Source organism: Eublepharis macularius, chromosome 17 (assembly GCF_028583425.1).
Source record: "Eublepharis macularius isolate TG4126 chromosome 17, MPM_Emac_v1.0, whole genome shotgun sequence".
In the NCBI taxonomy this organism is placed as follows: Eukaryota; Metazoa; Chordata; class Lepidosauria; order Squamata; family Eublepharidae; genus Eublepharis; species Eublepharis macularius.
In genome coordinates this window covers 29,496,117-29,522,322 of record NC_072806.1, presented here as the reverse complement: position 1 = coordinate 29,522,322, position 26,206 = coordinate 29,496,117, and the positions used below count along the sequence as shown (strand labels likewise).

Genomic DNA, 26,206 nt, shown 5'->3' with positions numbered 1-26,206 from the left:
CAAAAATAATGGAAAAGTACGAGTGCGTGATCTCTCTGCTGGAAATGCAGAGGGAATCATCATATGCAACTCTTGCTATCTGCTACTACAAGCTATATTCTTGGGGCCCTGATTTATTCTAGCTAGTAACTCTAATTTATTCTTAGATTATGAATTCAGATTACCTACAATATTCAGGAGCAAATGGGCACCTTAAAGGAGTGCTTGGGGAAGGACCTCACAGTTATCTGTAGTTCACAGCCCTGAGAACTAAAGCCAAGAGAATGAAGACCCTTCACAGCTGACTTTTTTCCGGAAATATCCTGCACGGAGTGCATCCAATTTGAATGTGTTGACTTTATGATGGAATCCTCTGTTGGTGTGGCTCAGATAGTGTTCATTCATGCATTTTAAGCTATCTTCATTAGTCACTGGAGTGTAGTCACTTTTTAACAAAACTTACTTGTTCAACAAAACCAGTGGACAAAACCACTTCGTTTGTGAAATGTACATGATCCAAATCTGGGAGTGGCTGCTATGTAGTTCATCAACGTGTGGGAAGACTGAGGAATTTGTTTTCACTGAACTCCATGTCTTGAACCTTCACAGCCTATCCTCATAAAGATCCAAAACCTTACAGATGCTCAGAGTTAGCTGCCTTTTTAAAAAACAAAAGCTGAGAATTCAGAACTGGTAGGCTGTGGTGATAACTCATTATAATGTATTGTGCTATAGCACTAAAGCAATCTCTAGTGTTTTAATAAAACTGTCCAGTGGGAGGGGGTGGCAACTGAGGGGGCTGAGGCAAGTAAAACAGCACCAACGTATGCAGGCCTTTTAAAATGCACACTTCCCGTCCAGGCAGCTTGTTAATATAATTGAACTACATTATTTCCTGAAAGATTGTACCAAACCAGGTTTGAGAACGAATGTTTTGAGGAAGGGGAAAGCCTGGAAAATGGACAGTTAGAGGATGTTATGCAGTTTGGAAGCCAATGTGAAGAAAAATCTCCTGTTTAGATGCAGCTGTAGTGTTTGAAAATGGCTAGGCATAGAGGCTTGACTACCTCAGTAAAACAGAACAAATGGGTTTATTGCTAGGAAATCAGAGCCATACAATGTTCACACATACAAGAAAGGGTGCTTCAGAAATTTGGCCTAAAATGGAGACATTTCTTTGTCCCGGCATGGTAAAAGAGGACTTCCATTTTCTGATGCCAAATATAGGGCATAGAAAGTCTATCATCCAATTCTTCTTGGCCCAATACTCATTTTTCAAGAATGTACAAGAAAACAAATTGTAGAAAGCCGTGATGGTCGCAAAATGCAAAAACAAAATCCATGTGATAACTTGTATTAGGGCCAACCAAAAATGAGACACAACAGTGTGCAAGCTTTCAAATTCTCCAGAGCTCTTCATCAAATGAGATGTTAATGGGGGGGGGATGCTTCAGGGGGTGTTTGAAGATGCGTTCTTATAAGCATTCAATGTAAAAAGTTGAGCAGGTATACAGGAGTGTCTGGTTGTACCTTTGCCTTTCCAGAATGAAAAAGCAAAGAATGGATGGAAGCAACTGAAAAATTGTTCTTTTTAACATCCAACCTGACAAGAGTTCGCTTGCATATTGTTTTGTGTTATTTTTGGTTGGTCCCAATAAAAGATATTATAAGGTTTTGTTTTTGCAAGAAATTAGATACACAAAGAACCATCCTCATAGCTGAAAGCTCCCAATTGAAACTGGAAAGCATTTTTTAAAAAGATCAATCCTGCAGCGCCATAGTTTTATAGGGAAACGCTGTCAAGAAAAGGAGACTGCCATTTCTGGAGATGTAGACCAATCAATATTGCACCTGAGGACAGAAAGAGAGACTTGTGAAAAGCCTGCCAGGGCTAGCCAAGGCATGTACTTCAGTTAGGAACTTCTACCTTAGCAACAAGGAGGAGATCTTACAAAAGGAAAACCAACAGGCAGAATCCACAAATTGCCTCCTGACAAAATGTGGTCTGGGAGAAAATGTGATAACCAGGAGCTTGGATAAAGGAATGCAACATACATGCAGGAACCTCCTACGGGTCATTTGCTAGCTACTGGCTTCAAAAGAGATTCGGTTTTTGTTTGTTTTTTAAAGAAAAAGACCTTGACCAAAGTCGAGTGCCTCTTATAGGCCTTGTTCGTGGCACACCGTGAAGACAGCCTGCCTGGATTCGTCGGCCTTCTGGAAGCAGAGGCTTTGAATGGATGCACTTCTGGTTCCTTCCAGCTCAGTGAACTTGTATGGCTCTTGAGTTTTTCACCCCACCCCTTTCAAAGGGCACAAGTTCAAACTGAAACAAGTTTGGCCAGTTCAGGGTGGCATACCTGAATGCGCCTCTTAAACAGTTTCCAATATTGATATTATGGGCTGCTCAGACTTCTGAAAGAACCCAAATACTCACTTGGTACACTAGGGGCCAGAAGTCTGACAAGCAGTAGCCACGTACCAGGAGAGCCCCCAGGATTCCTTGCAGTATCACAGACACTGCTGGGGACCAAGCACTATACAAGGAACTTCTGCCTGAGTGAACCAGCATGCTGAGCCTTATGGTCCTCTATTCTTCAGGCTTTAACTAACTTACTTCATATAGCACTGGCTGAAATAAGAGGTGTTCATGGATCTGGGTTACAAACCCAGCACTTGGCTGGGCAGGCCTTACCTGAGATGTGGCTTTCTGTGCCCACGACTGGCTGTTCCCCTGTGCTCTCATCCTGGAGCTCTTGACTGACTTCTGCACCAGTGTCCTCATCGGGCACTGTGGTCTCCTCTCCCAGGATTGATGCTGACTCAGCTATGCCTGTTTTTGCAGTGGTTTCAGGTTCCTCTGAGCTCATCTGTTCGTTAGAGCCCAGATTATTTTCCTTTGATGCCTGTCCTTGCATCACTGTGGCTTCCTGTTCTGATGTAGCAGCAGGACCTTCTGGCCTCCCATTGCTGTTCTCCTCTGATGGGTCCAAGCCCACTTTCATGGCTTCAGTAAAAGCAACCTCAATGGCAGCTGATGACTCAGCCACAGCGGTTGGATCTTGGTCCTTCTGACCTTCTGCAGCCGGCTCTCCTGAACTCCTTGCCTGAACGACTTTGCTAATCTCTTCTGCTGAACTCACCTGTTGCTCCAGGACAGCTACCTCTGGGCTAACAGCAACAGGCTCCTCTATGGTGTCGCCTTCACTAGGCACAGCCACCAGGTCTTCAGAGAGTATGCCTTGCAGGATCTGACTTAGGACCAGGGCTTCCTCAGAGAGTCCAAGCCGAGAGTATTTGAACTGGAGGCTACTTCGTTCTGAAGGGATCTGCTCATCATCTTCCATATCTCCCCAAAACTCGATGAGATCTATATCATCCAGTTCAATAATTGGCCCTAGTTGGAGAAAAGGAAAGGCTGTTCATATGCCCTGAAGCTACCATCATAGAAAATGGACCGCTAACAAAAGAGATGAATTGTGCACATTATCTGTGTGCCTTGGGAGAGGGAGCTGCAGCTCCTATAGCCCTGCCGTGAGGCACTGTGAGGCGGGGAGTAGGTGCCCCTGGAGACCTGGTGTGGAAGGCACAGGTCTGACCCCTGGGACACCATCTGGCAGGAAGCCCCACGGAGCACCACAAGACCACAGCGGAGGACTAGTTCTTTTTGTCCTGGCTGAATAGGCATTGTAGTGGTGCAGAAGTATACAGGCAGAAAGTGTGAGTACTAAAAAAGCTGTAGCCTCGCACCCAAAGTGACTCCTGCTTCAATTTTTTAAACAAAACTGCCAGACCAAACAGAACTGATTTCATTGCCCACTTTGACAGGCATCATACAGGCACAAAGGGTTTCTTGCAGCAGCCAACTGCTCAGTAGTTCCTGTCATCCTTCATCAATGACCTGTCCCCTCCTGCTACCTTTGACTCAGGTCTCACAGTGCCATCCAAGCCCGATACTGGTCCTGACCACGGACCGTGCACTTACATTGCCTTGGATTACGGAATCCTTTCCTAGCAAGCTCGGAGCAGCTGTTGTAGAAGTTCTCCAACAAAGTTAAAACCCGTTGCCTGTCCAGGAGCCCCACCTTGGAAAAAGGAACACAGGCATACTGATAAACACCATTGGATTCAGGTAGGCTTGTGCTGGATGAGCTTGTCCAGTTGTCAGTGAGAGCAGGCAAACGGGGGGTGGGATAGGGTGGCTGTTTTGGAGATAAACTGTTGGAGAGAGCAATGGCTCTGAGGAACTGCTGAGGAATTTAAAAGGGAGTAGTCTCATGGAAACAAAGCACCCACAGAAAATATACACATTTTTAAAAATGACATTGCTAAAGTAACTTTTATTCTATTCATGCCAGGATACGAAATGCTTGCCCAAACAGAATGCTTCAAGTGCCCCTGGAAGATGCTGAAGGTGAGGAAATATAATATTCAGGTTACCCGGAGGGTTTGTGTACAGGAGAGGAATGCCTGCTTGGATTAATCCAAAAATCCATTTAGAATAATGTTCTGTCATTCGTGGCCCACCAGAGGTCTTTGGGGAGGGGGTGTATAAGACCTTCTATGCTGCTTATCTGCAGAAGAGGTAGACTGCCTAAGCACACAGAGGTTACATCCCGCTGTCATGCTGATAGGCCTGTCCCCTATTGACTTGTCTAGAGTTAATGCTTTTTAAGGAATCGTTCACCTTCCATGGCACCTGCTCTTAAAAAATGCTTGGTTGCCATTCTTATTTCAGACAAGTTTGGAGCACCTCTTGGAAGTCATATTAATCTTTTTGAAGGACAGGAAGAACACCAGCCCGTCTCACTGCCCTGAGAGACAGGGAACGCATACAAGCATCCCTCTCTTCCAGGGAGAAAGAGAGGAAGATGACAAAGGCAGGGGAAACAAGAGGAGAAAACTGGGATAGAAAGTACAAGAGGAACACATGGCAAAAGGAAAAGTAAGCTACTACAGAGGAACACTTCCTTGCAACAGTACAATGATTTAATGCTTGATATTTTGCAGTTCCAATTCTGCCATCTCCTTTGCATGAGCATGCCAGACAGTGGCTCATCTAGCCCATAACAACAACACCCGCCCCCCCCCCCCCCGATCCAGCATTTGCAGCAGTTACCAAATTTCCAGTAAAGCTACCAATGTCCAGGCAGTGAAATATGCCCACGGGCTTAATTGTGTCTCCTTCCGCCATGTTGCAGAAAAGAAAAAAATGTGATGAAACTGGCAGGTAAACACTGGCTGGACAACAGCCAGGTCCCTGGGGAAGGGATGCAGTAGCCCTAGAAAGGAGAGCAAGCTGTCTGAATGGACTGGGCAGAAGGGACTGACAGAGCACTCAAGGGCCATTTCCAGTTCAGATGTTTTCTATGCACGGTTGTTACTCATTGCTTAGAGGGGCTCCTCCTGTCTTTCCTCTGGATAGTTAGTGCTTTCTGTTGTGGAGGCCACTTTTTTCTTTGCATTCTCATATTTGGGGAAATGTGACCCCTCCAAACGAAATTAGGTCACCAGTGGCAGTTGGCAACATTACCCTCCAGAACAGGCAGAAACCCTCTCTCTGGCTCACCATAGCAAACCGGCAAAAATATAGTCCCTGCTCTACACAAGCTCAGCAAAAATTCTGTTTCACGAATCTGGCAATCTCTCCCCTTGATTCCTGGCCTTTCCTCTCTCTGGGCTTTCACTGCTGCACCTTATCCTGCACACCTCTACCCAGTTGAGTCAGTGATCCAAAGGGATTCCTAGTTTACTCCAAGGTCTGAACTGGAGTTTCTGGGGGTTGTACTAGGAGGCTGGGACATAGCCTAGCCTAGGATTGTGGGCAACTTCAGAGCCTTTCTCAGGCACAGAAGGCGGCAGGGATGGCCAACATCAGGCCCTATGACTGTACACAGCATGTACATTGGGTGGTTGTTTCATTTCTATTATTTATTCATTTTATTACCATCTTTCCTTACCTAGCAAGAAGTCAATTTAGTCTCTATGTCTAAGAAGAAACACTTAGAACATGGATTATAATGCTATGACCGGGGGGTGGGGCTGTGCCCAGAGCCCTGAGAATATGGCCGGCTGGAGTCACTGCAGACCTTTTCAGGGGATTTGTACAGCTACCTTTCCATGGTCACAGTCCAGGAAGAGTTGAAGAAAAATCATCCTCCGCATATCATGTCTGATAATTTCTCGTGCATCATTGGCACACTGGAGGAGGTGCTTCAGTAGTTCCTGAAACATGTCGCTGGTGAAGTTTTTGATGTAAGAAAGGATATACTGTGTGGGGGAGAAGAATGGCAAAAATATTTACTCCTCTTTACCATCTCTCTCAGTCTTTTTTGCACACTGAGGGCCCAGACAACAGAGTGGCTGACCGTGATGCTGCCAAATGTCATGGCCTCACCTTTTGACTGTAAAATCTCTATTTTGTTTCCACCTTTCTCTATTGCCACCTGAACTTGCAATATTTGGGTTTGCATCATTTTCTGTTTTCTTGTGCTGAATTCCTTTTTTTAAATTTATAAAATTTTAAATATTTTTTTGTTGATCGCATACAAATGTCGTAAGAGAAACAAGTGAATTAAGAATGTTAGCGAAAAAACACACACACAAAAGCAAAGTGAAATGGGGAAAGGCTCATTCATACATACATTCCTTGTAACTAACTCTCAACTCAGAATTTAATCACAAGGTGAACTCCCATAGGGAAACTGCTCACTTCTGTTTGTTTGTTTGTTTAAAACATTTGTTAGCTACCTTTCTACCATGCAGGAAATCAAGGTAGCTTGCAATGTAAATTAAGAACAATCACAGATTAAAAAACAAAGTTTTAAAAAATACAGTTTAGAACTGCCAGTACCATACTTTACTTTACTTTAATTGAATTTTTATACCGCCCATCTCCCGAAGGACTCAGGGCGATGTACAGCAAAAGTAAAACATACAAATATAAAACAATAAGAATATAAAATATAAACATATTAAATAATTTAACTAAAAACAGGACAATTCACTTAAAACACATTTAGGCCAGCCCCGCTTGTTGGAACATAAAAACAATTAAAAGCAGTCCTAAATAAAAACGCCTTCAGCTGCCTCCTGGAGATTGATAGCGAAGAGGCCAGGCACACTTCCTTGGAGATTCTGCCACCAAAATGTTTCCAGCTTGTCCATTTGGGAATGTACAAATGCACAGCACAGGAGCAAAGTACTTTTGCCTATATTTATTTATTTATTTATTTATTTATTTATTTATTTATTTATTTATTTATAGTCTGCCTTGATTCAAGGTGTACACAGAGTAAGTCAACACAATCAATAGAATGTGACATCTAATAAGCACTGAAATCAGAGTAGGATTACAGAAACTTGAAACAAAACTGTATTAGACATGTTATGTTAAACAATGCAGAAAATGGTGTTACATAAGTGAAAGACAACACAGGGGAACAGGATAATACCTATTCCAAACAGTTAATACATACTATACACAGCGGTCTTAGTCCACAGTCTCATTCTTTGTAAAAAGCATCTTCTAGAACTATTCTGTTGTAATATAGCCCTATTACTTTTATAGAACTGTGGGATTTGAATCCAGTAGCACCTTATAGACCAACGAGATTTTCAGGGCGTACGCTTTTGAGGGTTCTACAGATCTACTGCAGATCGACACGGATAAAACTACCTTTATAGAAATGCCTTTCTGAACAGTTCTGTTTTCCATAGATTGTCGAACGTCAGAAGTGCGGAAGCATTGCTGACCTCCTCAGGCAAGACTGAACCTGTTCAGTTGCAGATGGCTGTGCAATTTCAGAAAAACGAGGGCATGCATCCGGGCACAATTTTCATGCATCTGCTATCAGGGAAACCTTTTCACACTATATAATCCAACTCAAGTATCACTCTATATACAAAAGTCATGTTTCCTTCTCAAAGGTAGCTAGGTTTCTCAAACTGAAGCCAGCGATTTACTGAACCACTCCAAGAATAATATTTGCCGATTTATTTTTACCTTGTTTTTTGACATAAAGTGCTCTTCCTCAAGGGCCTAAGAGCTAATGGATAGAGGCAATTAAATATTATACCATTTCAAAATAAAGGTAAAGATTTTTTTCAAATTGCCTATAACAGCACAAATCATCAGTTTATCAGCATCAAATCCAAAGTCATTCTCAACTAATCTGAAGGGAAGGCTGAACTGGCAGCCCGCTGTGCCTCAAGAGGAGAATTCTACACTTGGGTTCTATTGCCACTCAAATGCCCCATCAGTCACTGCCACCCCAAAGGAATGTTGCGGACTGTCTAAAATTTTAGCATTGGTCATAGTGAGAGCAAACTGTTGGCATTGGTCGCATATCAATGTGTTAACTCTCTCTCTAGAGATGAAGAGTGCTGGAGAACTTGAAAGCTTGTGCATTATTTTGTGTCATTTTTAGTTGTTCCTTAAAAAATTATGGCATGGTTCTAGGCTGTTATGTTCATTTCCTGAGAGCAGAATGCTGGAGGTCTTGAGTTGCCAGGTATGTACCCTTCCCATAGCCTAAGCTTCAGTTCTAGCCCTCTCCTTTCCTTGTTACTGGAGGAGACTCTGGGACACTGGAGGACAGGTCCACTTGGGGGCTTCCTGATCTGCCTGCTATTGTAGAGGGGTTCGTGGGTCTCCCCCTTCTTTAAGGAGCTCTTAACTACCCTAAAAGGTGCTGCTGAACGACAGATGCCAAATAGACAAGGCCGACCAGCACCAGCCTGTGACTGATTAGGTTCATCCGAAGACATTGGCTACTGTCACAGAGCTTGGAATGCCCCCATTTGTTTACAGAGGAGCTTGGAGAGATGAAATGGCTGGGCAGACAGCAACAGTGCAACTAAAGGAAACTTTAAGCGAACATGAGCCAGTGTGCATTATCATGCCACTCCTCACTGCGCCATCAGGATGCTGCCCAGCAGAACTTTTTCCAGTTGAGGGTGTGTGTTGTAGGACTCTGAAGATGAAGACCCAGAAGTTTGCAGGCTCACTGTGACTTATTTGCAATGCGTTTTGCAGATAAAATTGAGTGCATCTGCAGTAACTTGGGCATGTTAATTCAGTTCAGCCTCAGGATAATAACAACAACAACAACAACAACAACAACAACAACAACAACAACATTCGATTTATATACCGCCCTTCAGGACAACAATGCCCACTCAGATCGGTTTACAAAGTGTTATTATTACCTCACAACAATCACCCTGTGAGGTGGGTGGGGCTGAGAGAGCTCAGAGAACTGTGACTCGCCCAAGGTCACCCAGCTGGCTTTGTGGAGGAGTGGGGAATCAAACCCGGCTCTCCAGATTAGAGTCCCGTGCTCTTAACCACTACACCAAACTGGCTCTGATATGGAGCTCAGGATGGACTGAAGACAAAACTGTTTTGAAGTGGGTGGGTCACCAGAACTAGGCCCTTATTGCATGATTACATCAAGACAGGATGGTTTTCATGAATGGTTCCAGGAGATTATACATGCCACCTTGAGAGAGAGGGCTGGCCCAGGTATCTTGAAGGAAGTGATCATAGACCCGTTCCTGGAGAACCTGGCTTAAATAACTGCTTCTGGATGGCAAATATTCCTTTGTTGAGCAAGGTGGCCAGGCTCATAGTGAGTGCAATGCTGAGTCAGGTAGGTCTGCGGAAATTCTGAACAAATGCTTGGAGAAGGGAATGAGATGGATGAGGGCAACAAACTGAAATCAGTTCAGATAAGACTGAGGCACTGCTGCTCACAGATAAGGTCACTCAGAAGGAAGAGCAAGCCTGTCCTGGAAGAGGCTGTCAGCCCTTTGAAAGAGCAGCTTCTCGGTCGGGGGGGGGGGGTGTTTCTGGATCCTCCCACGGTTGGAGGCTCATGTTTCCTCCGTAGCCTGCGGCACTGTTGATCAGCTTTGGTTGATAAACAGTTACAGTCATTCTTGCAAAGATGTAGTTTGGCCATGAGGATCTATGATCTGATCACATCCAGGTTATGTTAATGAAATGTGTGTTAGATGGGGCTGCCTATGAAGGTTTTGGAAACCTTACCAGTCCAAAATACAGTGGGCAGGAATGTTGAAAGGGGTTGGATACAGGGATCCTACAACTCTTGTGCTGAAGGGTCTGCATTGGCTAACTATCTAGCCTTTAGGCACTCGGCAATGGCATTTCCATTCCTCCAGGTTTTTACCTGAACTCTTATCCCATCACTGTTATGTTTAAATCTTGATATTTTTTCTCACCTGCTGAGACTTTTCATATTATTTAAAAAGCATTGTTTTTTCACACCCAAAGTGAACTCAGGATGGGATGGTTTATGGCTTGCTTTTTATATCTTTTAGGCTTAGGATACTTTGATGCCGCTGATTTTATCAGCATTGCTGGCATTAATATTTGTATTGGATGTTTTTTTTACTGTTGGATGAGTTTCATTGGACTGCTTGTATTTATTTGTTATGATTTTTATCTTTTGTTATTTTTCTTTTGTTAGTCATCTCCAGCAAATTGCGGAAACACAGGATATAAATGCTCTAAACAAATGCTCTAAACAAACACACAGTTGCCTTTCCGCTCTGTGGCGGCATTCTCTGCAGCTACATTCAACATAATTTACATTCACATGCTCTGAGACGTGTGGCAGCAATGGCTTTGGAGATGACTGCAAATCATTATAGATCAGGTTTTTAGAAAGAGGACAAAAGAAAGTGACTTTGGAAACAAGCTTCAGCTAATCTTCTGACATTGGGACTGCTATCCAGAGAAGATTTATTTGGAGCTTGGGTCAGGGAGGCACTTTAAACACTAGATTTATCGCCATGTGAGTTTTTAATGGGTAAAAAGAAATGGGCATTCTAAAAGGCGGTCTGTGAAGTGTAAAGAACTTGGGCTGTCAGAAGGAGCTAGCAGCCCAGTCTCTGGGCTAAATTATTACAGCAGGTTTCTTCACTGTCAATCTGGGTGGGAGGAAAAACACGCAATGCAATACTACGGTGTGCAGGGGATACCTACCATTTTCAAAGTTAGAGAGAACAAAGAATATGATCCCTTGATTTCCATGCCTCCGTGGAGTGCCATGGCTGACAGCAGTGAAGATGGGTAGATAAAAAGTGGGGTTTTTACCAGCTACCCACAGGCAAACAATTCCCACCAAAATTCCCTTCAGATCCTGCAGGCCAGGATCACAGGCCACAGAACCCCTCCACCAGCACTCATGATGGAGACCTGGAACCTCCATATTCAGAAGCGATCTGTCTGAATACCGAATTATAATACTGGGGCAAAGTAAAGGAGAATGCTGCTGCCCTCAAGACCTTCTCGCAGGCTTTTCTGGAGGCATTTGGTTGCCTACCATTGGGAACAGAATTAAGATGGGGACGAGGCTGTAAGTCTGAGGAGACATAGCCTGCCTCTGAATACCCATCGTGGGATCAATTATGAGGGAGTGATGTTGTCTTAAAGGCCTGCTTGTCAATCTGGAAATGGAATGGTTGGCCCCTTAGAGGACTACAGTGTCACCCCAAAGCAGAGTCACGCCCTTCCACATCCATTGAAGCTCATCTTAATTCTCAGGTCCTCATCTCATCCATTACTATGTATGGATGTGAAAGTTGGATGGTGAAGAAAGATGGCAGGAAGATCATTGACTCATTTGAAATGTGGTGCTGGAGGAGAGTTCTGCAGATACCATGGACATCCAGAAAGACAAATAAGTGGGTACTAGAATCAAGCCTGAATTCTCCCTAGAAGCTAAAATGACAAAACTGAGGCTATCGTACTTTGGTCACATCACGAGAAGACAAAAATCTCTGGAAAAGTCAATAATGCTAGGAAAAGTGGAAGGCAGCGGGAAAAGAGGAAGACCTAAAATGAGATGGCTTGACTCAATAAAAGAAGCCACGTCCTCCAGTCTGCAGAACCTGAGCAAGTCTGTTAATGATAGGATGTTTTGGAGATCTTTCATTCATAGGGTCGCCATAGGTTGGAGGCGACTTGATGGCACATAACACACACACATCTCAGCCATGAACTCCGGGGGCCGAAATTCTCAGCAGTCCCCAACAGGTCAATGCTACTGACCTATCTGGTTAAACTGTTTCTTCCCCTGTGCTTATTAAGATGATTTCAAGTTAATCTTACACTGATTTTATAATGAAATTGTATTTTCACTTAAGAATCATCTTGAGGACATTTGGGTGGAATTGAAGTCTAGAAATATACCACACTAAGTCAAGATAAATAAAGTCAACATAAAAATAGATAAAAATAAAAGTACATTAAGTCAAGTCTTACAACATTTATGACTGAGGATATAGGCAAAGTATTCCATATAAAACACCACCGAAATTTTATGAAGAATGAATTAGATGTAAAAAATTGGGGAGGAGCCCAGACCCAGCAAGAGGATATTCTACTCCTTGACAGAATATTCTGTCTTTGGCTTTCTAAATAACTAAGTTGGAACAAGGTGGGAGAGGGCTCCCAACTGGTGTGACCTGGACCCCTCTGACACCAGACCTCACAGCCCCAGAGCCCCAGATCTGTTTGGAAAGGCATCTTGAAGGATGAGGGCAGGTTACTAGGGGTTGGGGGGCATCTGAGTTGGTGCCCTTTCAGGCTCCAGTGGAGGATCCTCTTTGGAGAAGGTAACATGCACCAGCAGAGGCCAATTGATCCTGCCCAGCCAGAGGGCCACCTCTTTGAATGCCAGTCTGCAACTCTGTTTAGGAGGAGGGCTCTGACCTGGAGACAGAAGGGGTCACTTGTGCTTGAGTTTGCTGGAGCCGTCTCTGGGAGCTCTCCTGGGTGCTGCAGAGGTGGCGCCTGCTTCCTGTGACTTGCTACTCTTGCTGGACAACTTCGGGCAACGTTCTCTGTCCCTTGAGTGTCCAGCCTTGCTCCAGTCCCTCAATGCTAAGAACAAATTCCATCTGGCACTTCGGAGCTTTTGTTCCCTACAATGTCTTCCTGAGGAAGGCCTCAGTTGCAGTAGCTATTAACAGAAGGAGGTGCTGTGGCTCAGCAGCAGATGGTTGGCTTTGTATGCAGAAGGTCCCCAGTTCAATCCTAAGCACATAGTTTTTAAAAAGGATTTGGTACTAGGTGATATGAAAAACCTATACCTGAGACCCCAGAGAACTACTGCCAGTTGGAACAGAAAATAGTGACCTTGAGAGACCAAATTGTCTGACTCATGAGATAATGCTGAGTTATTCAGCTGAGAGTTATTCACTCTGAAGTAGAAGACCACAGGGGGGGAAGGAGGATTGTAACCATTTTCCTATGGGCTTCCCCCCCCCTCCAAATACCCCTCAGATTTCTCCCCAGGGGGAAAAAGAGAGAGGGACTTGCAAGGAAAGGCTTAAGAACCCAGTCCCACGCCCCTTGCTGTATTCTGTTCAAGATCACCATCTCCCACAACAGCTGTCTGCTAAAACAAAAACCAGAATATAATGTTGAAACAAGGGGTCATACTAGACAGAACCCTGAAATCCTGAGACTGAAACTCCTGACATGTAATTTGACCCTTTAAAAGCTGCAGTATGGTGTGTATGATGGATCGGGGCCACAGCTCTGGAGAAGGGGGGGCCAACTGTTTCCCCAACCAGAAGCGCACTTCCCCTCTTCATGTATTGTGTGTCTATCTTATATGGCTACTGAGGCGTCACACAAAGGGAGGGGAGGCTTTTGATTGGGAAACAGCTTTGAAGAAAACAGATCCCCCCGCCCCAGCACTTCCTTGTGGCTACTCTGTGGCTGCTTTCGTCATCATCATCATTTTTATTACAGTACCAAGACCCATATACAAAAATTATGTTACCAAACCACTGTGGCTGCTTTTCAGAGCTCAACTACTCATCTGCAGTTCAAATCACAGAAACTCCAACTTTGGTTAAAAGAATGAAGAAAGGAAAACAGAAATGAAAAACAGCAAGCTTCAAGTCCAGTAGCACCTGAATGACCAACAAGATGTTCAGGGCCTCTGTCAGGACTGGGAGCTGGCTGCAGAAAGAAGTTGGCTGATTGTTAGGAATTCCTCATTCTCTGCTTTAGAGAGTGCTGGAGAAGTCGCTGATGGCTTTCATATTTGCAAGGAGAGACCCCGTTCTTTGCTTCTTCAGCTCAGGAACTTTGGTGCATCTTAAAATTTGCCTTGTACCCATCACCACATACTCTAATGACTCTGAAGGTCTCCACTTTAAGAAAACTACAGATTCTGGGCTGTTCCAACAGACCTCGAAACAACTCTCCTTGCCCCGATGAAACAACCAGCCTGACGAAGAGTTCTGGGGAACTAGAAAGTTTGCTTTCACTACTTTGTGATATTTTGTCTGGTCCTAATAAAAATACTGCACCTTTGTTGTTTGATCATTGTCCTTCCTGTTCAGATTCAGCTCCTACTTTGCTAATTAATTGACAGCTGGGGGTGGATTTTTTATTATTTTGATTGGATCTCGTTTTCAGTCATGCTGCTCAATGTCATGGGATATACCTGTTTATCCTGAGAAATGAGGCTTTCTGGCCTTTTTGCAATACCTCCACATGGCCATTTGCAGCTTTGGGGGTGCCAACTGAAAAGGTGGCCTCTGGCTCTGATGCCACAATAAATGCCATGAGTCTTCAAGGTGCCCTAAGACTCCCTGTGACTTCGACTCCATACTGGAGCTGTGGTCCTGCTCTTCAACTAAGCATACCGTTTGCCCATTCATGAATAAGAATGCCTTTAAAACTCATTCTCGAGATGCAGAGTCTGTCACTTGATTCTAGTGATAAATGGGCTTTTCCGAGCGCCTATTATTCTGGATAATCGTCTTAATTAGAAGCAGTCATTTTGAGGAGAAATTTTCAAACATCTCATTGCAGTCTTAAAAATGAGATTGATTTTAAAAAACACAACCTATTTCTCTACAGAGCGTTCAATGGATGCCTCTCAAAAGCAGGGGGCTCAGCAAGCAGATGCCCCACTTGCTATCAGCATCTGTGCGGTGGCTTTGCACCCTGCCCTCTGCTTTTGGAGCACTCTCTCCCCTGGCTGCCGTGTGCAGGGTCCAAAAATTCCTCCTCACATTCTGTCAGCATCACCTGGCATAACTCAGCAGTCCATTCCCGACAGCAGCTGGGATCTGTACATGTAAACACTGGCCATTTTCTTTCTTAAACTACTCTGGGTGATACTGCAGAACCTCCTCTGGGACATTTCAGGCCTCTTCAGTGAAGTGGCTAATAGAATTTCAGCTGCAATAACAGATGCTGCAGGAACCATGCTAATTGTGCAATAATGATGGTGCCAACGAGTGTGTGTGTGTCTCCTGAGTGCGGCAAGTGGAAAATCTGAATTCATTGGTGACCTGGAACTACTAGACTCACTCATGCTTCTGGCTTGCTATTTGGGGATAATCTGGTTGTTCCTTATAAAAGATATGTATGGACACAGTTGTTTCTAGAATCTGTTTCTGAAAACATCCCCAGACAGTTTAGCCTGGAAGAAAGCAGGCCCTTGTGGTGGCATGGGGTCCCTTCTCCACCATAATGCTGAGAACGCAGGCGAGGGCCTCTAAAATGGGATGGGGTGATGCTGTCCTGAGACAGAGTGTAGGGGGAGGCTCAGTCCTCCTGATGTCACACTCAGAATGGTAGAGTAACAAAAGAGTGCAACTAGAGCTTTGATTGAAAGGAAACACCAAGTTTCTAACCCTGGGTTGAACTTGTGATGCTCATGCTGAGCTGCATGCAGGGGAAAACTGGCATGTGGGAGCAATGCTTGGTCCTTCTGCCACCTTCTGGTTCACCCCTAAATGCCCCCCTCACAAAATGAAATGTGGGCATTTGTCATGGAGAATCTACAGAGGAATGTGAGGGGGCTAAGCGTTCCTCTCTTCCGCTAATCCTCCCCTTCCTTCCTGCATCCCCATTAGCTTAGCAAGCGTGGGGCTGGGGCCAAGTGTTTGCCAGGAATAGTGATTCCCTTAGAGTAGAACAAGCTGTGATGGTGGTCTTCCAGGTCTCCAAAACATGGTCTACTGCTGAAGTGTGCGTGGGGTTTCAAGTGGAGAAGCAGTGGGTTAATCTCTCCATCACTTAACCCCTTCTTCCGTTTACCACTTCATCCCCCACCCATTTTTCTACAGGGGTGGGGAGTGGTGTGATCAGGCTCCATCCATGGCCACAGGACTGCACACCTTGCTCAAAGAAACAGCAAAGATAAGTACAGAAAAAGACACACTGCTAGCCAGTGTGTCTAGCCAGCTAGGATTTCCTGCTGCTGGCTAGCTCTGCTTCTCGCTGCTCTCCTTCTACTGCAGCATGGCTCCAACTTCTGCCGCTATTTTTGCCCCTTCCCCCCAAGCTTTGGGCAAGTTTTTGGTTTTATCCAACATCTCCTTGCAGGTGTTCAGAATACTTATCCATTCCATTTAAATATGTATTCAATGCCACTTTCTTTTATGCCACACTATTTTTTAAAAAACTTGAAGCGTTGTTCTGGCCAGGAGGGTGGGGTGGATTCCCAATTGCCATGAACGAGAGCCAGTCATCACTCTGCAGAGCCAGTTTCTCTGGGGAGCAGGAAGAACTGGTGGCTCCCTGGACTCCATTCAGTTTGCAACTACATCTGTCTGAAATGGATGAGGGTCCATAGTGGGCTCTCCATTCACACAATCCCAGGCATCTCCACGGATCTCACCAAGCAGGTGCTGGGAAATATCCTTCTCTTACGGACACTCTGGGGAGCAGCTGCCAGTTAAAGCAAATGTGGAGCTAGAGGGTCTCTGTCAGTATAAGGCAGATTCATCTGTTCAGCTAGGTACCTCTCCATTCTGCCTGGCTCCAGCTGAGGCACGTTTGTATTGCACGTTAAGGCCATTGGGGTTATTCGGATTCTTTTTTTAATCCTGTGAGCTGCTTCGGGAAAAAGGGATACCGATATAATAAGTATCCAGCATTTACATGGGGTTTGAAGTGGCCACCCATCCAACGGATGGATTGGGCCCATATTTGCTTAGGTGCAGCTGTGCTACAGCATCAGGTGCTCCCAGACCACTTCCTATTGAATGTTTTGTAAAATGTACTGGTATAATTACACCTAAGGAGCTGCCATATACAGAGTCAGACCCTTGACCTCCCCCTGAGGTGGCCTGTTCTGGCCAGCAGTAGCTCTTCAGGGCTCTTTTCTAGCCCCGCCAATTGAGATCCTTCACCTGACATGAAGGATCCTTCACCTACACGTAGGATGCATGCTGAGATTTTAATTGGCACGTCTTGTGCTGAAAGCTCTGCTGTGCCGTGCCGTAAGCCACTGAGTCGGCAAGTTTGAGCCACTTCCAGGGGTTGTATGGTGCTCTGAGCCTCAAAAGATGTTGCACCTACGTACTAGTTAGAGGTTCAGCCTGTACCATGATCTGAACACTATCTTCTAGAAACTCCTGGGAACTATCAATAAAGTTGCCCTTTGTTGACCTCTCCTGCCCCCGGGGTGGAATCCAGCTACACGGAACCCAGAGCTGGGTGACTTGAAAAGGGCTGGGAGGCATCTAGAGTAATGCTGGCAGAAAACTTGTACAGATTCTGATACATCATGCTATAGACTGCATTGGAAGACCTATGAAGCAGCAGTGACAGCAGCACAACCAGTCCCACTACTTTAAAAAACCCTTGTAAAGCACTTCGGAGAAATCATTCATAGCTTTGGAATTGGGTGTCATCAATATGCTGACGATACACAACTCTATATCCCTCTATCCACATTTCCTGGTGATGCAGCAGAGGTCAAGCTGCTGCCTGCTTAGTTAAATGGCTAAGAAAGCATAAACTGAAACTGAATCCTGACAAGATAGAAGCAATGCTGGTTGGGAAGGCTGAAATCTTGAAGAACATCGTACTTCCTGCTTTTGATGTAGCTCAGCTGACCCTTGCTGACTCTTGTTAAGAGGCTAGAATTATACTGGATCCAACATTACCACTGGAGAAGCAAGTTACTGCAGCTGTAAAAAAGACTTCCTTCCAACTTAATCAAGTCTCAGTTGACTCGGTTGAGCTGACCACCTGGACCCACCCCATAGTAATACTGAAACTAGGCTACCGTGATGCACTCTACATGGGGTCTCTCCTCAAATTCAGTTCAGAGACTCCAGTTGGTGCAGAATGTCATGGCTCAGCTATTATTGAGAGCCAACCAGAGCACGCATATTACTCTCATTCCTCAGTCACTCCATTGGCTGCCCAGTTACTAGGCTCAATTCAAGATATTGACGTGTGACAATTCACATACATGGCCTTGGTCCTTCATATCTGCAGAATCACTTCTCTCGCTGTGCTCAACTAATGACATTTTTGCTCATCTGAGCATGACCTTCTGGGGGTGCCACCCTGCAAATGGGCAAGATCGACAGCTGCCCATATATGAGCATCCTCTGTTGTGACCTCAGTCTTGTAGAAGGCTCCCAGGCTTCTGTCATTCTGCAAACTATGTCAAACAGCATTTCAATAAAGGCAATAGGACCATATTATGATGCAACGGTTCAAGACGGTGATTATGAAGGGAAAGGGACTATGGACTATACCACTGGGTATAGGACATGTTTATATATGTATTATCCTGCGGCCACTTCATTATGTTCTACTGACATAGTACCATTTTTCTACATTGCATCTAATGATGTAATATAATATTTCTCCTTTCTGAATCATATCTAATATTCTATGCTTGTTTCAGATTTCTGTAAATCCTAGTCCTAGTACGTTGCTTATTAGATGTCTCATCCTATTGATCATGTCAACTTACACTGCATAATCCACCTTGAGTCTCAGTGAGAAAGGTGGACTATAAATGTAGTAAAATAAAAAATAAATGGACCATTGCAGCACAAAGCCTTATAAAATCCCCGTAAATACAGCTTGAACTGCATCTCTCACACTCTGACAGCCATCTCCTGGTGGTCCACTCACCTAGGAATGGACATCTGTCTGCCAACAGTGTCAGGTCATGGGCATTTTCTGGGGTAGGTCCAGTCTTCTGGAATGGCCTCCCACAGAAAGTGCACAGGATAGAGGGCAAACAGTACTGGCTGAGTTTCATAGAATCATAGGATTGTAAGGTACCTCTAGGGTCATCTAGTCCAGCCCCCTGCACAATGCAGAAAATTCACAACTACCTCCCCAAACCAGGCTTTGTCTGGTTGCTGCACACTTACGATGTTTGAGTTGTTGCACCTTTTGCTATTTGGTTACCTACCAAAGTCTGAAGAGATAAGGTGGAATATACAGGGCTTTTTTTCAGCTGGAACACAGTGGAACGGCGTTCTGGCACCTCTTGAAAATGGTCACTTGGCTGGTGGCCCCACCCCCTGATCTCCAGACAGAGATCAGAAGGCAATCTAAACCCCCTCTGTCTGGAGATCAGGGGGTGGGGCTACCAGCCAAGTGACCATTTTCGCCAAGGGTGATATAAACTTTAAAAAACTCCTCCCTTGTTCCAGCTGACCCAAAGTGACATCATTGTCTGGCCCTGGGAGTGTGTGCGCACTTTGTGCGTGCACATGTGGTACCAGGGGCACCACCTCCCGCCAGGAGTTGCCCCCTGTGCTGGCAACCCCTCTGAGTTCCACCACCTCTTTTCCCAGAAAAAAATCCCTGGGAATATATTATTTACATAAATATCATAAAATAAGCAAAAGCCCCAAAGAAGGCTGAGGATTCCTGTCTGGCTAACAGTCTGACTGCCCTCTTGACTGCTGGCCCTTGCTTTCCTCGTGGCTTTGGCACCTGGTTCATAATTCAGTGTAGCCCTGGCCTCTACTCACCCGGCCTTCTGACTTCCCGGAGACGTTAGCTCCTGCTTGCCTGTTCAACTTCCCCCTGGTTTCTGCTACTGCAGAACCAACTTTGGGACCATGATTGATTGCATCCCTGGCTCAGCCTATTCCTGCAGATGATCCCAGGACTGAGTTATGATTCTCCTCCTTGCTTTTAATGGCTCCGTCTGGATAAAGGAGGAACTCAGGCTTTGAACACTTTACTTTCCATGCTGTCTTGGCTACTCAGTCAGGGGGCAGTTAAACACCCATCTGGCAATGCAAATGTTTTTAACTCTGTAACTCACCCACTGTTGGCAATATGCCTGTTCTCTGCCAGATATTACCCAGCTCTCTCCATAAAGGCAATGCATTTGGACCCTTTTTGTTTGTCCTATTGTGGTGTTCTATGGAGTCTGAAAGCTTGCATACTTCTAAACTAAGCACAGCTAGTCCATAACATGTTTGCCAGTTCCATCTCTCCTCTTATCTGTGGAGAAGAAGACAGAATGAATTTCAAAGAAAGCTGCATTGCTACTTACCTCTGCAAATTCCTCTTCGTTCACTTTCACTTCTAGTGTTCCTACGGCTTCCAGAGTTCTGGCATAGAGGCCTGTGAAAAAGGAGGGAATATGATAGTCAATGTCAAGCAGCATTCTGAAAGAACGTGGCTGCATTCTGTCCCTCTGGCATGGGAAGCTCTTCCTTCTTTAGGAAGGAGGCAAAGGAGAAATGTCTTCTTCTATTCCCTTGTCAAAGGTACAGGAGTCCCATTTTGCTTCTCTGCATCTGGTAACACTTCCTGGAAGTAAGCAGCTTTCAGAAAGCCTCTCCAGTTTGCAGAGAAGCAAAATGGGCCTGCAGCACATAAAGCCACAAAAGCAGGAGTGTGGCTTGGTTTAGTTGCAGCAGCATCAGGGCTGCCTTCCTCTGCCACACTTCACTTCTGCCAGCTCACAAGAAGGGAGGCAAAAGGACACATTCTTTATGCTACTCCTTTTATGAGATGGTATAGCCCGATCTAATCAGATCTCAGAAGCTATGCAGGGTCAGTATTTGGATAGGGTGATAACTGATTAAGACTCTGCAGAGGAAGGCAATGGCAAACTAGCTCTGCTTCTCACTTGCCTTGAAAGCCCCTTGCTGGGGTCGCCATAAATCAGTTGCAACTTGATGGCACATACAAACATCTCCTTTTACCCTGATCTTCTTCCAAGGAGCCCAGTATGATAGTTTTTCAATTTAATCCTCTCAACAACCTTGTGGGACGGGTTAGACTGTGCGAGTATGCTAAACTACATGAGACAAATTACACAAGGATGCTCAAGTGGAGATGAAATGTTAGCCAGGAAGTGTAGTTTGAGTTTTACTTCTCCCTATAGAGCTGGCAAAGATCGCTTCTCAGAGAATTTGTTAATAATTGACAGGGCCTTAGGGGAGGCAAACAGGAAATTAACAAACCCTTTGAGAAGGATCTTTGCTGGCTCTGTAGAGAGGTGAAATTCAAACTACGCTTCCCGGCTAACATTGTGTCTTCCTTCACTTGAGCATCCTCCTGTAATTCTTCTTGAAGGACTGTCTTCACCCGTATCAATCAGCCCACTTTGGCTAATTCGCAGGATCTAGGAGGAAGACCTGGTAAGCTTCCGCCTCTCAGTTACTGAACTCCTTCATGAGAAGGTGAGGTTGGCACCTTCATCACAGACCTTCCCAAGCAGGGTTCAGGGCACTGTTATTCTGGATGGCCTTCCACTAGTTAGTCTGAAACAAACTGATAGGACTGCCTTAAATAAGATTTGTGTGAGAGCTGTTTGATTGCATTTTAATATTTTATCTGATTTCATTTACTGGTATTTTTTTTTTTAGCTGTTAGCCCCCATGAGTCTCTGTGAGACAGAACGGCAACATTCAAGTTGACTACCATAAATAAACAGCACCCACGCTGGTTTCTGCATTCCTAGCAAGGGCCAAGTCCCCTCTTGCATGCTAAGAAACATGCTTTCTAAAAGCATTCAGATCCTCGCATGCACGTTAGGTCAGGTGGAAGGACACTGTCAAGGACAGGACATGCCAACATCTCTGAAGAGAGCACCAGTATTTCTGCAGGGTTTCTTGAGAGAAGACACAGGACACTGCAACCACAGGGAACTGTTAAGTCAGTTATTCTCGCTCCTGGCACTAATGAGAGAACACCCAGTGGAGTTCATTTACTGCTCGTTCCCGAAGACGTTCATGGGCAGTAAATTATCTTTATGAAGCCATAAAGCATTGCTTTATGCCTGCTTAGTGTATTGGGTCCTACTAAATGGATGTCTTCAAGAAGTGAAGATGGGGTGGTACCCAAGAAAGAGCTCCGGAATAAGGGCAGGCAAAACCAATTGCAAGTAAACTTTAACAATTTTCTCGACCCAGCAGACTGGCAATGACCTTCCCCCCGCCCCTTGCTTTTATCCTTCCCCTAAAACATGGAGCTTATCTCATTGCATCTCAAGTTTATCATGCCTGAGGCTAGTTACAGGTGGGTAGCTGTGTTGGTCTGCAGTAGATGAGCAAGGTTCGAGTCCAGTAGTACCTTAAAGACCAAATCTGGTGAAGGGAGCTTGACTCTTGAAAACATATACATTGGAAACTCTAGTTGGTCTTTAAGATGCTACTGGAGTCAAACTTTGCTCGTGCCTGAAGAGACATTAATTTATTTAGGGAATCTGTTCGCCTCTGTTCCAGAGACATTTTATGTTGACTTTTATATTCTCAAAAGGAGAGCAGCCCTTGTTTTGCTTCTCCGTGCCAACAACCCTTGCTCCATGCTGAAGCCTCTTTGTACCCAACACCATGTCTTCAAACTTCAGAACACTGGAGAAAGACGTAAGCTGCTTTGGGACCCAATGGGGAGAAAGGCAGTGCAGAAACGAAATAAAGAAATGAACGAAGAATGGACTTCCTTCTGAGCAGACCAGCTTAGGGTTGCTCCCTGTGTAATCCAGCTAAATCTGCAACATGCTCTGCAGTCTATCTGAAGGCACTTCCAACTTTATACTTGAGCTTCCCCACCATGACCTGAAATAGCTTTTCTCTCCTCCCTCCTTTTGTGTTTTTGTTTTTGCACTGAACTTACAGCCTGATGAAGAGTTCTGGGGAACTCAGAATTGTGCCTATTGCATAATATTTTTATTAGTCCTGTTTGAAGGGTATTCCTTGACTGTTATTTTTGGAGTCTCCAGTTGCAAGCGCTTTCCTGCAATGGGTCCGTTCTATGTCCATGGCGCACTTTGGTTGTAACGACTCCAGCCACCTTGGAAAGTGATTAAGAGGTGTGTGTATTATTTTTATTTCTGTATTTAATGTTTAATTTCCAGCTGGGCCAGCCAGTGCGACTTGGTGTCCTTTCCCCAGCCGAAGCATAAATGACTGTATGGGCTGCTGACATCCCAAGTGTGTATCTTGCATGGGGAGAAACAGACCATCCTCCAGTGGCATATCATTCCTGGCTTCTGCCAAGAATCCCTGGGACTGCCAAGCATATATGGCCTCACTGTTTTGTTCTCATGTGCTGTTGCCATCCTGTTATATACGTTTAAGACAATTTAAGAGCTACTCAAGGCAGCTTACAAAAATAAAAAACAGTACAATAAATTCAGGAATGTAAATGAGTTGTTAAGTTTCAAGTGGGCAGCTGTGTTGGTCTGCAATCGAAGAGCAAGATCTGGATCCAAGAACACCTTAAAGAACAATATTTGGTCTTTAAGGTGCTACTGGACCGATCTTACATGTTGTGTTAAGTGTTAGTGATGAATTGTGACTGACTGCTCTCATTACTGTCATGAGGGTGGCAGAGTCTAAACTAGAGTCTACCAAGCTTTTTATCATGGAGCAACCCCTAAATTAATTTTTCAAATCCTGAGGAAACCCTACCTATGAAAATGTTTACAGGCCAGAAAAAGTTGAGCAATTCAATTTCTGCCAAATTATTGTCAGGGAAATTTATTTGAAAAGAGCCACTATATAGTTTACATGGTAAGAAGGAGGAGAAGCCTTTTTCTGCCTGTTTCTATTATCTATAGATAATTTGGTGTAGTGATTAAGAGCAGCGGGACTCTGATCAGGAGAACAGGGTTTGATTCCCACTCCTCCACCTGAAGCCAGCTGGGTGACCTTTGATCAGTCAGTTTCTCGGAGCTCTCTTAGCCCCGCCCACCTCACAGGCTGATTGTCATGAGGATAATAATAACACACTTTGTAAACCACTCTTGAGTCGGTGTTAAGTTGTCTCGAAGGGCGGTATATAAATTGAATGTTGTTATTATTATTTTCAAATATCAAAATATCTAATCAAAATGAAATTTACTTAAACATAAAGTTCCCATCCAATGTCAATATAAGGATTGTTTCATTTTACTCAAATGTTGAATTCTTGGCCAATTTCTCATGGGCTCCTAACATGAGAAGCACTGGTCTAAACCAGGACATTAATGCCAGCAAACTGGCCAAAGTGTGGGTGCCAGAGGGCAGGTGGTCTCCTTCAGAGCCCGGACTCCACTGCTGGATGCCCCCCATTCCAGGTTAGACTCTTCTAAGCTGTGCTCGGTGCTCCAGCCTTTGGGCTGGAGTGTGTCAAGAGGAGAGCTGTTAGCTAAATGGCCCCATGCTTGGAAGTGGATCAAATGGCCTGACGTGCCTTTTGATCAAGCTCTGCGGTTGGGATCCAAAGGGATTCTTTAGGAACACTCCAGGATTTGCATGTGCCCAGTGTGCGTGTGTGTGTGCATGTGCGTGTGTGTGAGAGAGAACCTGAGCACTGAGGATGCTCAAGGCTTCCCATGATTGCCCTGGATCTGTCTTCAACTTTAGAAACTAGGAGAACTCCTCTGAGCTGGAGGCTGTGGAACCCAAGAATGATATGTGTAGTGGCTCTGGCCACAGCTTCGACACTACCTTCTTTGCCATCAGTGGGTGTTGAAGTCTTGATGTCCATATATGACTTCAGGGCACTTTGGACCTGCAAATCAAAGAGACAGTTTCAAGAGCAGGACAGTGTTGAAGCACCGGGATTTGACTAGACGAAAGGCAAGAAATTTGAGAGCAGATCTCTTGGTGTCTCCAACTGAATTCAGAAGCAGTCATGGTGGGGATGCCTCATAGAAGAAGAGCGGTGTGTGGGGAGGAACCATGACTCAGTGGTGCAGCATCTGCTTGGCATGCAGAAGGTCCTGGGTTCAATCCCTGGCATCTCCAGCTTTAAAAAAAGTACTGGGTCATAGGTGATGTGAAAAAACTCTACTCGAGTGGAGAGCCACTGCCAGTCAGATTCAACAATATGACCTTGATGGAGCAATGGTCTGATTCACCATAAGGTCGTTTCTCTCTGGATAATGTCCCCCCCAGTTACTATCTCTAGCAGTGAACAAAAACTGGCAGCCCATCTCTCTTAGAGCCTGATTCCAACTTCCAAAAGGACTGAATTCTAGTCTGATTTGAATCACACGTACAAACACACACAAACATGCCAGCAACATTTTAAAAAGAAATTAAAGACACTGCGAGGTTCAGTCATGGATATCTTGGGAGGATCCAACAATCCTGCAAGGTGCCTTCCTCCAACCTTTGTGGCTCTCCCACCAACTTAAGAACCACTTGGCGGCAGGAAGGCTCCCTGCACCATAGTTGTACTAATCACTCTTCATACTTTGCTCAGTGGAGTGGTAGGATGGGGTAAGCTCCCGTCTTAGTTGTGTCTTCCCAGCACAGTCTGCTTGGGATTGGAAGTGCACAAAAGTGGGTGCATCTTTGGGGAACAGCGATGACCTAGAGCCATCAAACATCTGTCATGTAACTAGCATGAAGATGTATTCTTTCAGCATCCGTTGTTTATCTCCTTGACTGTGCTTTACCATGTCAGTGAGTCAAAGAGGTGAAGAATGGAGATGATATGCATTTGGAGCGGGGGGGGGGGGGGAGACTGGGAAGGTCCAGAAAGGAATTTGAGGGACCAGAGGGGATGTAACTGGGAGTACAAAATGGTGTGGTTTGGGGGTTTAATGGAAACATTGGTAGAATGATTGGGTGCAGTGCTGAGTTTGCCTTGTCCGTGTCAATGGAAAGGAAGGATAACAATTTAATAAATATATATTGGAGCCCCTGACCTATTTATGTAGCTCAGCTGTTCACTTCAGGATGCATAGGAAGATGCAGTCTCAGCCACGTTGTATGGATTTACTTCTGAGGAAACATGCCTAGGCTAGGGCTGTGTGGCTCTTCCTCAGGATGAGGTTCCCCTTCAAGCAGCCTGGGTTTCATTCCGATCTGCCTGCAACTTGGGCTTGCTCACAGGGGTCAGTGTTCCTGGGGATGCCCCCTCCAAGCCCTCCTGGAAGAGCTCTACAATGTGGCTTGCACTGGAGGGAGTCAGTGCAGGAAGCAGATATTGCTTTTTTCAAACAGC

General features: G+C 44.9%; 1 protein-coding gene across 1 annotated transcript in view; it reads right to left on the bottom strand.

Moving 5' to 3' along the window:
• The window catches only part of EFCAB5 (EF-hand calcium binding domain 5), a 59,059-nt gene that overhangs the window by 31,517 nt on the left and 1,336 nt on the right, over positions 1-26,206 (bottom strand). Inside the window, exons 3-7 of the mRNA XM_055001854.1 lie at positions 24,709-24,763; positions 20,310-20,380; positions 6,094-6,249; positions 3,965-4,064; positions 2,675-3,376 (exon numbers count right to left, since the gene is read on the bottom strand). Of these exons, the coding sequence (XP_054857829.1) occupies positions 2,675-3,376; positions 3,965-4,064; positions 6,094-6,249; positions 20,310-20,380; positions 24,709-24,763 (1,084 nt within the window). The remainder of the gene's footprint in view (positions 1-2,674; positions 3,377-3,964; positions 4,065-6,093; positions 6,250-20,309; positions 20,381-24,708; positions 24,764-26,206) is intronic.